The sequence below is a fragment of the Pelodiscus sinensis genome, chromosome 11, assembly GCF_049634645.1.
Source record: "Pelodiscus sinensis isolate JC-2024 chromosome 11, ASM4963464v1, whole genome shotgun sequence".
In the NCBI taxonomy this organism is placed as follows: Eukaryota; Metazoa; Chordata; order Testudines; family Trionychidae; genus Pelodiscus; species Pelodiscus sinensis.
The window spans coordinates 8,373,724-8,390,507 of record NC_134721.1 but is presented as its reverse complement, the minus strand read 5'-3'; the positions used below and the strand labels follow the sequence as shown (position 1 = coordinate 8,390,507).

Genomic DNA, 16,784 nt, shown 5'->3' with positions numbered 1-16,784 from the left:
TGTTGTTTGATATGCAGCCCTTATTTGAAGATCATTATTTCAGCTTCTTAAGCATGACAGATGTTTTTAGTGTGGAAAAAAAAATTTAACCATTTAGATTATGCTGTAACACTTCCAACAAATGAACATCTAAATCCCTTCCTACCTTCTTTGGAAGAATGGACTACTTCATTCTTTTTGGAGTAAGAGATTAGTGGCCTCTTCCTGGGACCTGTAGAAAGAGTAGTGCCAAATGACACTATTAGCAGCAGGAGGGAAAGGTGGGCTTGATAGCAGATCCTTTTGGAGTGTGAAATGGTTAGTAGTGGGGCAAAACTCAGAACTTGAACTTTGGGTAGAGATGAAATTGGAGGAGAGAAATCCCCGATTGGGGTGCTCTTCTTTCTTCTCAAGTAATGGCATTTTAAAAATTGAAACCAAAATGTGCTGTCAGCTAAGAACTAGGGCCTGCTAGGTGAGGCTTATCTTCTAATACTAGATACTTCAGTTGTATGCTAACACAACACTACCATCAGGAAAAGGGTCTTTGGAAATTAAATCTTCTACTGTTTGAACTTAAACACCAGACCTGTTTCCAGATGACTTGTTTAAACGTCACTCCAGCTCTTGAGGATACATTATTCTCCTCTAATTTTACTTTTAAAAAGTGCAGTTTAAATAGTAGTTATGTAGAACGTATAAAGATTATAGTTATGTTTTTAGCTGAATTTTGTGGTAAGTGTTAAGATGTAAAAGCATTTTACTAATTCATAATTCAGAGACTCCAAGAAGCAGAAAATCGGAACCAAGAACTGAGTCAAAGTGTTACATCTGCCACCAGGCCACTTCTTCGCCAGATTGAAAATCTGCAAGCAACACTGGGAGCACAAACCTCCTCCTGGGAAAAGTTAGAGAAGAATCTTTCTGACAGGCTCGGTAAATCTTCCTTGTAAAATCTTCAGTGAACTGTGTAAATGTGGGGGAAACACTAGATGGCAGTAATGTAATGAGAAAGGCATGGACTTATGTCTAAAGCTCATTTTTGCAGATACAAATGTAGATACGGATACAAATCCACGCAGGGCTCTACAGATGTGTATCTGTAATATAGGATGCCAAGTGTGTTGCAAGGATGCTGTGAGGTATAATTTACTGCATTTTTAAAATACTTGATTGTGTAATGCAAGTGATTTTCATAAGTGTAAAGCACTATATATGCATATAGAATTTTATAAAGGAAGTGGGCATGACAAGGGATGAAGGGGGAATGGAAACAGCCCAATACCTTGAATTGTTAGACTGGTATTTGGAGTCCATGGTCTGGGCTCAGCTGATATAGTTTATTGTGCGACTATTGAGTATTTCAGCTGGGTTGAGGGTTGTAGTGAACTATTATATAGTCTGCAGGGGCAGGGCCGGCAGACAGTGCATGCCAGTTCCACTTCCAGGGAGCCCCCTGCCACCACAGAGGCAGCAGCATGGGGGTGCCAGATGAAAGCTGGTCCATGAGGAGAGCCAGTTGAAAAACCAGCTCCCTTCGCAGACTGGCTCTCGCCTGGCACCCCACACTGTTGCCCTCTGATACAGAGGCAGCAGCCCCTGTCTGTGGGAGGGTCCAAGCTCCATGCGGACAGAGGCTGCTGGGGGAAAGTGAAGGTGGAAGAAGCTGCCACAAAGCAGCCTCTGTCCACGGTGTGCCCAAGCTCACCATGGACAGACACTGCTCTGCATGGAGCTCTGACCTCCCCATGGTCAGGGGCTGCTGCTGCGAAGCAGCCTCGCCCTCCCCCACTGCTGCGTCTGATACAGAGGCAGCCAGGGAGGGGGGAACGGAGTGGTGGACTAGATTAACTGGTAAGATTAAGCTTCTCAGTTAATCATTTAGTTGACTACTTGTTGACATCCCTAGTTTGAGGGCAGGCATTCTGCTGCCAACTAGTTCTCAAACAGTGCTGTATCTTTGAGTCCATAATGAAGTCTTTGCCCTGCTATTACGTACTTTTGCTGGTTCATGCCATGATGTAATTGCTTGCCACATTTGCTGTAGAAAAGGCTGGATTTCTCTTAAAGATGGAATAAGTACAAGAATAAACCTTTACAATTGTTTGAAAAATATCTGAATTGCCATCTTTTAGCAAATATGCCAAACATTTCAGTTAGACAAATAATTGGCTTAAATTATGGATGTCTGTCTATTTTGGGGTGAAAGTCAGTTACTAGGTTTTTGGCAGGGGGGGTATTTGTGTTTGTGTTTTTTAAATAATGGATTGTGTATTTTTCGGTCTTGGGGATTAGGTGAATCTCAAGCCCTCCTGGCGGCAGCAGCTGAGAGAGAACGCGCTGCTACAGAGGAACTTCTTTCCAATAAAATTCAGGTGTCTTCCACTGAATCACAGAATAGCCTCTTGAGACAGGAAAACAGTCGCCTTCAAGCTCAACTAGAAGCAGAAAGATCCAGACTCAAGAAACTGGAAAATGAAAACAATAGGTGAATTGGGTTAAGTTCTTGGCTCATGTGTGTTATGTTAGATTCATATGGAAATTAAGGAACATATCATCTTCTATAACAGACTACTTCAGGTTTTTGAGTTTGACTAGGAAAGCTTGTCCTTTTGCATTAATTTGATAATTGCTATTTAAAATACTAATGGTGTTGCTGGACAAGTGTCATGAAGAAAGACAAATACCGAAATCCTTTAATTTTTCTGGTAACTGCTACTTTCAGGTTACTTAAGCTCTTCTGGGCTGACTTTGTACCATTTGGGTTTCAAATGGCACTTATACTTTGAACTTTACATCTCTCACTCCACCCATGACCAGTCACTGACACCTACTTCATTTTCTTTTTATGCAAATATTAGATAATGTTCTCATTAGCTCTACTCTTGCAAGCTACTCTGTACACATGCAGTGTGTTTCCATGTAAATACACGGATCTGTCTGCACAGAGAAGCTTGCAGGATTGGGACATTAGAAAGCATCCAACATCTTCTCCCAAAAGAAATGGAATAGTTATCAAGTTCTAAGAAGCTGATCTGTGGCAGCAACTATTTTCTTAAACACATTTTTATTTTTAATAGTAATACAAGCAAACGTCCTTTAAAGACTAATACTTTTTAGTGGTTCTGTACCACCGCCTTCTAAACTTCTGCCCTGATGAATTTCCACCAACATCCAATCCATGCTTCCCACCTCAGTCTCAGCACAGAAACTTGTAGAAGCAAGCTTGTCGTGAGTTGTAGAAATATTAACTGTGAATTACTTGTGACAATCTTCCTCTTAACTAGTCTGACAAACTGTGTTTCAAATAGCGGGTTTCCCTGGTAACCTGTGGGGCTATTCCTGAGGAAAGTGTGCTTTCCTGAATTGGGATTCCAGTATGTCAAGATGCTGGTAATGCATTAAGAGAACCAAAATACTTCGATATTTTGGTAGACTTCATCCTGTCTAGTCAACTGCAGTTTCTTCTCAGGCAGTCTATCAATCCTAAGAAATTTTGATACTTGGGATAGTTTTGTCTCCTAGTTTCTGGATTTTATTGTGATAATTTGAGGAGTTATGCACACTTCTGTAGTATGCTTACAATATTTTTGTACAAGGAATAGTTATGTTACTGAAGTTGCTTCAAGGTTAATGTGTTATTGGTTTATGCAATGATAGAGTAAGTATTTTGACTATTAAAGCAGTATGCATACAACAAATGAGGCCTAAGGTTATTGCATGGATATATGAAAAGTGATTAACAGGGGTTCCAAGATTAGCCAATATTTAAGTAGCCTCATGCTGCCTGCAAGTCAGTTGTGAGGGTATTTTTCTAACAGAGTAATTTTAGCTTTCCATTTGGTAAGGCAGCTCAGTTCTGTTACTGATGCAGTTATATTTAACTTATTTATATATTTGTAGAGAAAACAAACTCTGTGCCTTATGTTATCAGTTTCACTACATTATTTTTCTGTGTGGGAACCTGAAATAGAAACATAAAGACAAAATTGTCTTTAATAACATTATATGGCCTTTCTCTTTTTTTCAATATAGATATGAGGTTGAATTAGAAAACCTGAAAGAGGAGTATGTGAAAACTCTTGATGAAGCAAAGAAAGAAAAGGTATTGCTTAATTCAGTATTGCATTACTTCATCATAAAATTCTGAGTTTGCAGGGGATTAACAATCCATATTTCCTCATTTTTAGATGCTGTTAACTACTCAATTAGAAATGGAGAAAATGAAGGTTGAACAAGAAAAAAAGAAAGCAATTTTTGTACAAGAAACAGCAAAGGAGAAGGTATTGAAATTTGCTTTAATGTTAATTCATGTATTTTTAAAAATCTTATTGAGTCACATGGTAACAGCAAGTCTAGAGTGTGAAAATGTCATATAAACAAACAAGGATTAAATGAGGATATGGCATATGGTAATGCCATGAAACTAAGTATCTAGAACTCCCCCACATCTTTTTTCCTGTGAACTCAATGCTTGTGTGAAAGGTGCTGTATTGACAATTCTGAATAATTCCTCTCCTTAGCCACAGAATAGATGAAATGTGGATAGTGGCAGCATAGACTGATTCACAGTGCTGCACCAGTGTGCCTTGTCCTTACCTTGAGGGGCATGGAATTCAGTGTTTGAACCTACTGACAACCTGTTGCTTCTGCTGAGACTAACAGCAAGATGCCAGTTAATTCCAATTATGTGTCTGTGTGATGTGGTTACTGTAAGGCCTGAACTCCAGTTTATTTAGCATAGTTTACCAAATGCCCATCAGTTGACAACAGCTTTCAGTCCCTACCTGTCAGCAGTTGATGTACTAACACAGCTGTTAGTTAGCTCTTAGTTGCTGCAGTTCTGAAACCAATGTCCTGTTCAAAGCTATTTACTTCATCCTTCTGAAGTCAGCATGTCTTCAGTTGCTGACTGCAGAGGATGTCAGCCTATTTAGAAAACTCATCAGTAACAAAGTTTAGCCTCGGATCCTGAATTTGAGCATTGTAACACTTAAAAATCTCTTGACTGTCTTTCATCCTGGGAAGAACCTATCTTTTGTTTATAGTGTCATTCCTGTGAGGCACATGAACTCAGCAAAATGCTTAATTGTCTCTAGGGCTCATGTGCTTTTGTGGTCTTAGGTCAGCATTATACAGTGTGTCTAGTGAAAGAACCCTTTGCAGTTGGTAGTAACGTCTGTTTGTGCATAGTCAGGAAAATCTAAGGAGTTAAGTTTGGGCTAGATGTACCAGTGATGGTGTTAAATGGACTTCTTTGAACTTCAGTTAATATACAGAAAAGTGGTTTTGTGCTGTGCATTTGGGATTGATAAAAGAAACCCCAGGGTTTACTCCTTTAATTCACTTTCTGTTGGACTTTTCAAAGGAGCGCAAGTCATTTACCTTATCAACAATGGACACTGTTTCGAGTACTCCAACTCTGTCACGCTCAAGTTCTATAAGTGGAGTTGATATGGCAGGGCTTCAGGCATCCTTCCTTTCTCAGGTGATGTACCATTTATCAGCTGATACTTTTTGATAACCCATTTTGCTACCTTATGTGTGTTTACAGTGAATCATGTTGGTATCTTTTCTTAGCATATTAATTTTATCTCGTAAATAACTGCTTTGAGAAAAGATTTCACTATTCTGATTAGGGATGTCAGTTGACCTGCATTAACGCCTGTGATTAACGCAGGACAGGGTTAATGTGTTAATTTTTTAAACATGTTAATCGCAGGCATTAATGCTGCGCTGCCCCTTTGAAGTGCTGCTCCAGCGCTTCAAAGAGACAGTGCAAGCGGAGCCGGGATCACCTGGAGTTCCCCAGCTCGGCTGTTGCAAAGCCCCTTTGAAGCACCAGAGTGGCACTTCAGAGGGGCTTTGCAACACAGAGCCAGGGATCAGCTGGAGTCCCCAGCTGATTCTAGGCTCCTAATGCACTGCCCCTTGGAAACGCCGCCGTGGTGCTTCCAAGGGGCGGCACTGTATGGAGCCCGGGGAATTCCAGCTTATCCCAGGCTTCATGCAGCGCTGCCCTGTTGAAACACCTCAGTGGCGTTTCAAATGGGAGGCGCACGCGATTAAATTTTTTAATTACTTGACAGCCCTAATTAGGCTTTCTTAAACATACCTATCAACTGTCTTGATTTGCATAGCATCTGAAGGAGGGTGCCTGAGAGCACATTAAATAAAATACAGTACAGTAACGTGCAAGATATAAAGTTTTTCAAGTGCTATTCATGTAGTTCTTTCTGGATGCTTTATCAAATAAGCAGACATCATATCTAGGGATGAGTTGACTGACCATTTTTAATCCAGTGATTCTAGTATGATGCACTACTCACTCGTGAGAGATTGCCACAGTCTTGATGAAACCTGTGCAAAGACTGTTATTTCTAATTATTTTATCTATGAAAATACAGAGATCCGTGCTAGCTAGATGTCTGCAGCAAAGGTAACATGGGAGCAAGCAAATAAAGAGTTACCTTAAATTTTGTTTAACATTCAAAATGAGCTTTTGTTTTGAATGAATATATTTGAAGCATTGAATCTTTTGACTCGAATGATGATGGTCTTCCTTTACTGTCTGTGTTGAATCAGTAGGCTCTTGCCTTTAGTGTTAAAGTCTTCAGATGCAAAATAATCTGTGTCCAATCTGATGGTTGGTTAACTTTTTATTTGTAGGATGATCCTCATGATCATTCATTTGGTTCAATGTCTACAAGTGGGACCAATCTTTATGAAGCTGTAAGGATGGGAGCAGGTTCAAGTGTAATTGAAAACCTGCAATCACAGTTAAAACTGAAGGAAGGAGAGATTTCTCACCTACAGGTACTGTGAAAGTCACTTTAAATTTATAAGTAGAAAGATTAATGTGATTTCTCCCTTTCTTCCCCCTACCCCCTTCATACTGGTTTTCTTTTACAAATATTATTTTACTTTTGTATAGAGTCTGGATGTGCAAACAATGGTTTTATTTTTCACACTGTAGGGACATTCCTTCCTACCCATCCCCCAGGAAGTTTTGTTAAAGATATGATGGGCCATCACAAGAGAAATAAGCATTCATTGTCTAGTTTTTGGATGATGAGGGTTAGGGATGTTAAATATTGGTTAATTGACTAATCAATTAACCTCATGAATTCTTATCTGTTAGTCGACTACTCTATAGTCCCAAGGGGTGGGGCGGCCAGTGTGCTCCAGCCCCATTCCCGAGGAGCCCCCTTTTACCCTGCACTCCTGTGTCTTCCTCAGAGGCAGTAGCGTGGGGTGCCAGGTGGGAGCTGGTTGTGAGGGGAGTCAGTTTAAAAACCAGCTCCCCTTGTGGGACCGACTACCTCCTGTACAGAGGCAGCAGCATGGGGTGGCAGCAGCCCCTGTCAAGGGCGGGAGTCTGAACTCCCAGACTCAGTGCAAACCAGGACTGAACCAGGCTTCTGTCCAGTCTGCTAAAAAAAAAAAATTACTGGAAGTGGGGCGGGGATGGGGAGGAGTGGTTTAATTCGTGTAGGCTTTAACATTAATCTATAAGCTTTTGCTAATCGGTTAATCGACTATACTGTTACATCCCTAATGAGGATAAAGTAAACTCTCTCTGGCTATCTTAATGTTGATCAGGGTTCCTGGGAGAAAGAAAGAAAAAAAAAGGTGTGGGGTATTTGTGTCGAATGCTGTTTCATAGGGCACTTAATTGAAGATGCTTTAAAAGCAGTAATCAAAATCTCTCCCCATCTATCTCTGTATTACCTACTAGTTTGTACTCATCAGGGAATGTTGTAAGTCTTGGGGATTTTCTCTGGTTAAGCATAAGGAATAGTAAGGTGAACTTGTGACGTGCAAGTTTAAAAATAGAAACATCACTTAAACATGTAGTTGTGTTGTCATTCTAAATATGTCCTAAACTTGGATAATGTGTTTTCGATGTTTAAGGTGTATGCGCTCAGTTTAGTAAATTAATGTTGAGCTTCAGTTTATATATGAAAGCGCTCTTTAATTTGACAGTTGTATAATAGTTTATATATTTTATCCCACAGCAAATAGGGTACGTCTAGACGACATGCCTCTGGCGACAGAGGCATGTAGATAAGGCTACCAGGCATAGGAAAATGAAGCAGCGATTTAAATAATCGCCGCTTCATTTAAATTTACATGGCTGCCGCCCTGAGCCGATCAGCTGTTTGTCGGCTCAGCGCGGTAGTCTGGACGTGCGGGGGCCGACATCAAAGGCATTTGTTGACCTCCCAGGTATGCCTCCTGGAGCTGATCGGCTCAGGGCGGCAGCCATGTAAATTTAAATGAAGCGGTGATTATTTAAATCGCTGCTTCATTTTCCTATGCCTGGTAGCCTTATCTACATGCCTCTGTCGCCAGAGGCATGTAGTCTAGATGTACCCATAGTGTCTTAACTATATTATTGTCTTACTTTGTAAATCTGATACTCTTTTGGTACTGTCTATATCAGTGATACTCAGACTGAGGCTTGCGAACCACAAGTGGATCTTTAATGTGTCTCCTGCAGCTCTTTTCAGAACAGTCTCTCTTTTGGGTAAAGTTGATGGCTATTTTAGCTCTTGAACCACTGAGTATTACTGGTCTATATAATAATATGACTTCCAAGGTCAAGCATTCTGATTTTTTTTTTAAATGAAAACCAAAGTTGTTAACTCAGTAGGTCACTCTCAGCACGAAGAACTAATTGTTAAATGCCTGTTATCTTAGCTGGAAATTGGAAACCTTGAAAGAACTCGATCAATAATGGCAGAAGAATTGGTTAAATTAACAAATCAAAATGATGAATTCGAAGAAAAGGTGAAGGAGATACCAAAACTACGTGCACAGCTAAGGGTAGGTGGCTATCATTAATTTGGGTGAAAGATTGACGTGATTTATAAAAAAAAAAATTGTGTTAAATTAAGCATTCTTAAATAGATCTATAACTCTGTAGGTGCCCAGAGTGATACTTAATGCAAATCTCTTTTCCTTAAAGTTGAAAATGTATGAAGAATCACAAAGTGCGCTGAATTAAGTTAGGCAGTGGAAAAATACAAAGGAATACAATTTTAGATTTCAAAAGTAAGTTCTCTTTTGACAAAACAATCTCAAATTGCTTTATAACTTCATAGGATGCACGTTAGAGACAGATGGATTTTGTCAGCAGGTTTTGCTGTTGCATGACAATTATCAGTTACTTCCAAAATTGATTTTCTCATTGTTATACTAGCTAACATACAGTTCAATTAGTGTGCATATTTATAAAATAATCCATGTGCAGTATCAAGAATTGTGATATTCTGAGAGTCATATTTTCAGAATTATGCTCACTGTCTGAAATACTAAATATGCTGTGCTGTCAGTGCAATTGTATATGTCAATGACCACTTCATAGCCAAATAATCGTGCGCATGCACAGATGTCATAACTTTACCTACAATTATACACACAAATTAGGTGTGCATAATTTTGTGCTCAGAGCATTCTGAATACCTGGCACGGAGTGCATAATTTTTGAGTGAATTGGAATCTTGAGAGCCAGCATATGGGGATACTCGATTTTTACGAGTTTGTCAAAACATAACCTAACATGAAAAAGTTTTAAGATTCTGTCTGGTCATGACACTGGTGGAATTAATAAACACTGCAGATTTTTAATCCACTTGTATTACTAAAATTTTTGGGGTGTTAATTTTTTTAGCAGACGTATCACATGCACATTTTGTAAATTGCAGTTACCTCATTCTGGAAATTATTTTTTTAATACATGCAGCATGTTAAATTGTCAAACCTGAAAGGTTTTGAAGCTAAGCTTTTTTTCCTACAACATAAATCTAATGATAGTTTGGTGAATGTTCTCTCCTTCATTCCTAAGTTATGAACATGAACAGTTGCACAATTTTCAGACTTTGTGCTATGTAGAAATGAAGGAAAAATGCTTCTTAAACTGTTTTATGCTTTCGTGTGTACTAGCACTTTTAAAATCTGAAGGATAATAGAGATTTAAAAATGAATATTATAATTTAAAGAGACGAGTTATGAAGTAGATGCCCTTTCATTAGATAAGTTCTGAACCTTTCTAGATTATTTCACTTTGAAAATCATATAGAAACTTACAGCAGAGAGGCATAGGCATTGAAGCCCAAGTCACTTGTGAAAATGTTACCCCCTCACCTTGGCTATACCAGTGGTAAGCAATCGAACCCATGGACACACATCAGGGTTCTGTGTGTGGCCCTCAAGACATTTTGTTTACTGTGGCCCGCAGTGTTGTCAGACTCTTCTGGTTACCAGCTGTGTAGGTTTTTTCCTACCTGTATTCCTGAAGTGACACACGTGTAAAGCAAGGGCACATGAAGTAAGGTGCATGCTGATTCCATACAACATTGAGAGCCATGTGCTCCCTCTGCTTCCAATCAAAGCACTGCTACAGTTTAGTTGGCACATCCTGCAAATTCTAGATATGCAAGTGTAGTAAGAAAAACTATCCTATTCCGGGAGACCATTTTGGTTATGACAGTCTTGCGGCCCACTGAGATGAAATACGGCTCATTTTCTAGCCTAGGTTGCCTATCACTGTATCCTACCATAACAGCTTGAATTGACTTGAAGGTTCATGCTATTGCTCGTTGTAGTTAAAAATCCTGCTTTAGGTATTTGCTTGCTTTCACAGTTCCCAAGAGCACAAGTTTACCAATATTGAAGACATAATGCCGAGTATGTTTATATGAGTTAACATTAGTTTAACTTTTCAGGTTTTTATAACTAAAGCACTTGAACATTGTAAAATAGCTGCTGAGGCAATGTGTTAGACAAATAATGAAGACAAATATGTGTGTCTGCTTTTAAATTAGGGGGAACAACCAAATAACCAAAAGCCCATTTTTTCTAGGATTTGGATCAAAGATATAATACTATTCTTCAGATGTATGGAGAGAAAGCAGAAGAGGCAGAAGAACTTCGTCTGGATCTTGAAGATGTGAAAAATATGTACAAGACTCAAATAGATGAACTTTTGAAACAAAGACATAATTAATTTCTGCTGGAACTATTACTTTATAACAATGATAAAACTGTAAAGAGTGGTGTTTAATGTAAATTTAGAATTCACAAGCCTTGTAAAAAATTGTACTATATAAAATGGGATTATATTGTAGAGTTCTTATGTGGGAAAAATTATTATGCTTTAACAGTGTCTAGTACTGTTTGCAGTTAAATTATTCTGTGCATTATTTCAAATGTGTTAAAATAAAACCATCCTCTCTTTATTTAAGGTTAATCAAAAGGTGGAGCATTATGTACAGACAGTAGCACAGAGATTATTTGACTCATGTAACATTATCTAACCATTCGGCACTGGAAGATGTAAGGATACGCAGCTTGAGGCTTAATAGAATAACCCCTGAAAATTTTCAGATTACTGTTTTACGCACTTTCATGGGTACAGATGAGAGTTTGTTGGAGGATTTTTTTTAATGTCCTAAACATTTTTTTATATAATTTTATAGTACAAATAGGGTTTTTTAGATTACTATAAATAGTAAGGACTTGCTGTGTGAAATTAAAGGGTTAGATATTTCAGATTTAGCTTTTTTATTAAATGAAAATTTCTGATTTGTACTTTGGGGATTTGTACATGCAAGAAAGATTGACAATTTTTTCCCCTCCAGATAACATCCTTTACCTTAACTTCCCAAACCAAGGAGACTGATTTAAAACTCCTACTCTTGTTCTTAAATCTACTGCTCCATTTTGAATACTCTTTGTGCTGCATTCCGGAAATGTAATGGAGTCATTTAGAGACAGTTTTGCTGGTAATTCTAAATAGAACTAACTTCAGTTGCAATACTTTTGATTCCTGTAGGTTTGCGTGCCACTTTTTAACAGTACCATTTAACACACACAAAGCTGAAATATAAAATTCTCTTAACACAGAGTAATTGCTGCAGCTCTGCTGTAGCCATTCTTGATCTGTCGGTCTCTCTACATTTTAAAAGTGGATTTTGACATAGTATTTTTTTTAAGGCAGCCTGCAATGGTTAGAAAAGATCTCCCATTTCCCATGTAGGAAAGGCAGTGGCTAAGAGTCAGATAACATCCACATAGCTTAGAGTTTAAAGAGCGACATTTGGGGTCATGTGTGCGAGGGAACGTCTGAATCATACCCTTGGGAGTGCTGAGAATTAGCTTGCCTTCTTCCTCATGCATTCCAAACAGAAAATATTTCATTACATCTCAGATTTGTAGCCGTGATGGATACTTGCAGTGTGAACTATGCTTCATATGAAATTTTGTGCTTTATCACGCCACTGCCTGCAATGTGAGAGATTTCTCTCTCTGCCTATTAAGTTACGAATGCATATTAAGTGTCAGAATAACGCCTCGTGTTACAGCTTGGCATTAGTTACAGCTGAGGGCTTGTCTACACTAGCAAGTTACTGCGCTTTAGTTTTATTTCTCATGGGTGTGAAAATACACCTCCACCGAGTTCAGCAAGTTACAGCACTGTAAAGCACCAGTCCCAGTGCTGGTGCTATGACTATGATTCCACATTAAAGCACTGCCATGGCTTTAATCTACAACTAAGGCTTGGTCTATACTATAAACTTTTATTGGAGTAATTACGTTGCTTGGGAGGTGTGGAAAATCCACACCTTTGAGCAATGTAGTTGTACTGACCAAATTACCTGACAGTACTATGTCAATAGAAGAGCTTCTCCTCTTAGGGAGGTGGATTACTTACGTGACGGGAAAAGCCCTCCTGTTGGCATAGGTAGCATTTTCACTGAAGCACTAGTGTTGCAGTTGCACCACTGCAGTCTTTTTAAGTGTAGACAATCCCTGGGGAATCAGCCCCTTCCAGAGAAATGCTTCTGTAGTAGGGCTTTTCCTCTCAGGGTCTGCCTCTGTTCGAGTTTTCTGCACTGATGTAGCTACATGTGTAAAACAAAAGTTTTCACCGGTGCAATTTACAATGCCAAATAGATAACACATCTAAATTGGAGGTTAGACTGCAGCAAAAAAAAAAACCTTGCAGTGTTCACAGCAAAGTTTAGAACAAAATATTCAGAGGAATTCTAATAAAGCAATAGAGAATTGCAAAGAAAGGCCTGCATTTTTAAACAATTTAATATAACTATTTTGATAAAATAAAGGAACTCCTATTCTTGTGGATAGTGAAACCTTATGTTTTATTTCATCTTGGAAACTAATACAGTTCTTGTACTAAAAGACAAACTAGCATTTTGCTTTTAAAATGACATGTTCAATTGTTGGTAAATAGAAAATATAGACTAAAAATGTTATCTAAGCTTATTTTGCAGAAAGTGAATCATCTACTGCTTGGTTAAATCATTTTAAATTCTGTGGTGTGAGTATTTAAAAAAATGAGCCATTCATAATTAAACAAATGTTCAAGTAGAGTTAAGCTTAGTTGAGGGCACCAGTTAAGAATTGATTTTTGTATAAACATTTCTCATTAGAAATGAGACACTCATCTAGTTAAACAAAAAAAAAGTATTTTAAATGAAGATAAATTAATACTGATTTATTCTTAGACAACTCAAAGATTACTCGCAAGAACACATGAAGATTTATTATTTTTATTTGACATGATTCAAGTGCTTTTCTAAGACAATGTTCATGGTTTAAATGTGAGGGGTAATTTTCATTGATAAAGCAGTTGCTCTGCTCACTAATAAATGTAAATATTTTTCATGTGTTCTTTTTAGTATTGAAGAGCTTGACTAAATGAGGAAAAGCAGTGTATACTCTACACTCATTGTTTCTTTGTTGGTTATAGATACAAAGTGTTATGTTGTGCTTCAGGGCCAGAATTTGTTACATAAAACTTGATGGATTTTATAAATAATTTGAATTTAGTGAAAAGACTGCTTTTTGCTTGCATTCAGCCTTTCTCCTGCAGTGAAACCATTTGCTGTGCTTCGTGCATGAAAATCAGAAAATCAAAGTCTGATGCACTTTAATCATCAAAGCTGGGGAAAACAAAAACATATAGGGCAAAAAAGTAATATTTTCACCATTACATTTTAAAAGTTTTGTTTTAATCATCTTGGATATAACAATAATAGTTTTCTTTTTTAATATGCCCGTGTCCCTTAGGTGCAGTGCTGTTGTTGAGTTTGCCAAAGAGAAATATTTGGGAGCGGAGGGGTGATTGTAAAAAGATTCTGGAAAGGTCTAACTTCTATTCAAATTAATAGACCACAATATTACCTAAAGATTAACTATTTTGTCTGTATCTGTTATAGTCTCTAGCAATCACTACTGTATTAGTGTGAAGAAACATTCCCATTTAAAGACTTACTCAAAGTATCTTTGGGAGCTGTTCTATAGCCCACTGAATGAACAAAGACTTTTATTGGCTTCAGATTAGCCCCTTGGCTTTCTGACAGTATGCAACAGGGAGAAATTAAGGTTCAGTCCAATAGTCATTTACTTTAATGGCATTTCAGTGCATCCTTAATGAACAACCAGAGTAGCTGTTCCAAATTCTACCTACCTGTATATGTGTAACAGTTTATATTTTCACTGCAAAAAAATTAATTTGTCCTGTTATGAGATCGTTGTATGTAAGTTATGTTAAAGGGCTAAAACTACCTTGAATACAAGACAGAAAATGGTTTTAATATACCATGAAAACTGAGCATTTGGATTCTAATTGTAAAATAATGTAAATAATTAACTTGTATATAAAGGGGATTGGGTAAAATAAAAATTGAAGCCAATAATGTGTTCCTAGTTTTCTTTAATGAAGACTGAAAATTAATGGAGGATGTTTTTTTGGTAAATGTCAGCATGGCAGCCTGCAAAGAAAATGTCAGCTAATTAAAATAAGTGGCTCTCAGAAAATGAACCAGGATTTCTGAGCAGTGATTAATCTTTCATTTTTTGTTTAGCACTATCTTGGCACAATAGAATGGCTTACCAAATATAATTCTGAATGTTAATGCTGTTATAAGAATCAGAGGTAGCTGTGTTAATGTGCATCTGCAAAAACTACAAGGAAGCCTGTGGCACCTTGAAGACTAACAGATGTATTTGGATATAAGCTTTCATGGGCAGACCCACTTCATCAGATGCATTGGAATGGAAATTACAGAGGCAGGCATCAATATTAGCACATGGAAAGAAGGGAGTTACCATATCAAGTTGCAGGACCAGTACTACTAAGACAATTCAGTCAGGGTGGGTGTGACTTGCTCTCAACAGTTGATGAGAAGATATGAACACCTGGGCTGTGTCTACACTAGGCCACTTATTCCGGAAAATCAGCCGCTTTTCCGGAATAAGCTGCGAGCTGTCTACACTGGCCCTTGAATTTCCGGAAAAGCAACAATGCTCTACTGTACAAAATCAGCCGCTATTCCGGAAAAACTATTCTGCTCCCGCTCGGGCATAAGTCCTTATTCTGGAACACTGTTCCGGAAAAGGGCCAGTGTAGACAGCCCAGTAGTCTTTTCCGGAAAAAAGCCCCGATCGTGAAAATGGCGATCAGGGCTCTTTTCCGGAAAAGCGCGTCTACATTGGCCACGGACGCTTTTCCGGAAAAGCAGCCTGCCAATGTAGACACTCCTTTTCCGGAAAAACTGAAAACAGAACAGTATTCCGTTTTAAGCATTTCCGGAAATTCATGCCAGTGTAGACACAGCCCTGGAGAGGGAGAAATTGCTTTTGCAGGGAGGCAGTTATTCCCAGTCTCTCTTAAAACCCTGCTGCTGCTCTGCCTTTTAAATGTGTTAAGATCATTTAAAGAGCAGAGGCATAGCGGAGGGCACTGTTTCCTCTAAGCTGTGGGGAAGCTTCACAGGTGATTTATCAGCCCTGCCCAGTCAGAGGCTCAGGCCTCGGCTTTCAAGCCGGCTTTCCCGAGCACCAGCTCCTGCCCCCGTTTGCTGCCTCTCTTTGGTAGAGGCAGCAAGGCGGGGGAGCTACTAGTTGGCTCACTACTCAGCTACTCGATAAGCATATGCTTATCTGGTAGTCGTCTAGTCTCTTACACCCCTAGCTCTGCAGTCTGTTTTTGAAGGGGTATTTGTTGTTGTTTTAAGGATGGTGACTTTTAAATCTAAGGGTGTGTCTAGACTACAGGGTTTTGTCGACAAAAGTGGACTTTTGTCGACAAAACTATACCTGCGTCCACACTACCGCTGAGTTCTGTCGACAGAACTCAGCAGTTTTGTCGACGCTGGTAAACCTCATTTTACGAGGCATAACGCCTTCTGTCGACAGAGTTTCTGTCGACAGAAGGTGTTATTGCATGTAAACTGTCCTTTGCATCTACACTACCATGTTGACAAAGCAGCTTGCTTTGTCGACAGAACTCAATGTAGTCTAGACGCTCTTTGTCGACAGAAGTTTTGTCGACAGTATCTGTCGACAAAACTTCTGTTGACAGAAGCCTGTAGTCTAGACCTACCCTGAGTGTCCAGAGACTGAAGTGTTCTTTTACTGGTTTTTGTATGTTGCCATTCTTGATGACTGATCTGGGTCCCTTTCTTTTGTGTAGGGACTGCCTGGTTTGGCCAATGTCCATGGCAGAGGGACATTGCTGGCACATGATGGCATATATCACATTAGTAGCTGTGCAGGTGGCATGGCTGATATAATTAGGTCCTGTGATGGTGTCGCTTGAGTAGATATATGAGCAGAATTGGCAAAGGGTTTTGTTGCAGGGATTGGTTCCTGGGTTAGTGTGTTATGAAAAACGTTCTTCAGATCTACATCATGAATGACTTGGAACTTGGACGGGAGAGTGCTTCCCATGTTGCAAAAGGTATTGGATGTCGTGTTCAACACAGTTGTCTTTA

General features: G+C 38.8%; 1 protein-coding gene across 2 annotated transcripts in view; it reads left to right on the top strand.

Moving 5' to 3' along the window:
* TMF1 (TATA element modulatory factor 1) overlaps positions 1 to 14,705 on the top strand; it is a 39,199-nt gene extending 24,494 nt beyond the window's left edge. Inside the window, exons 10-18 of one of the 2 annotated variants that reach the window (XM_075938560.1) lie at positions 759 to 915; positions 2,275 to 2,467; positions 4,015 to 4,084; positions 4,170 to 4,262; positions 5,348 to 5,467; positions 6,649 to 6,795; positions 8,683 to 8,808; positions 8,951 to 9,036; positions 10,847 to 10,985. In XM_075938560.1, coding sequence (XP_075794675.1) covers positions 759 to 915; positions 2,275 to 2,467; positions 4,015 to 4,084; positions 4,170 to 4,262; positions 5,348 to 5,467; positions 6,649 to 6,795; positions 8,683 to 8,808; positions 8,951 to 8,989 — 945 coding nt within the window. In that variant the 3' untranslated portion in view covers positions 8,990 to 9,036; positions 10,847 to 10,985. Of the gene's footprint in view, positions 1 to 758; positions 916 to 2,274; positions 2,468 to 4,014; positions 4,085 to 4,169; positions 4,263 to 5,347; positions 5,468 to 6,648; positions 6,796 to 8,682; positions 8,809 to 8,950; positions 9,037 to 10,846 lie in introns of both variants that reach the window. The other variant, XM_075938559.1, reaches the window with a different exon arrangement.
* The last annotated feature ends 2,079 nt before the right edge of the window (positions 14,706 to 16,784 follow it).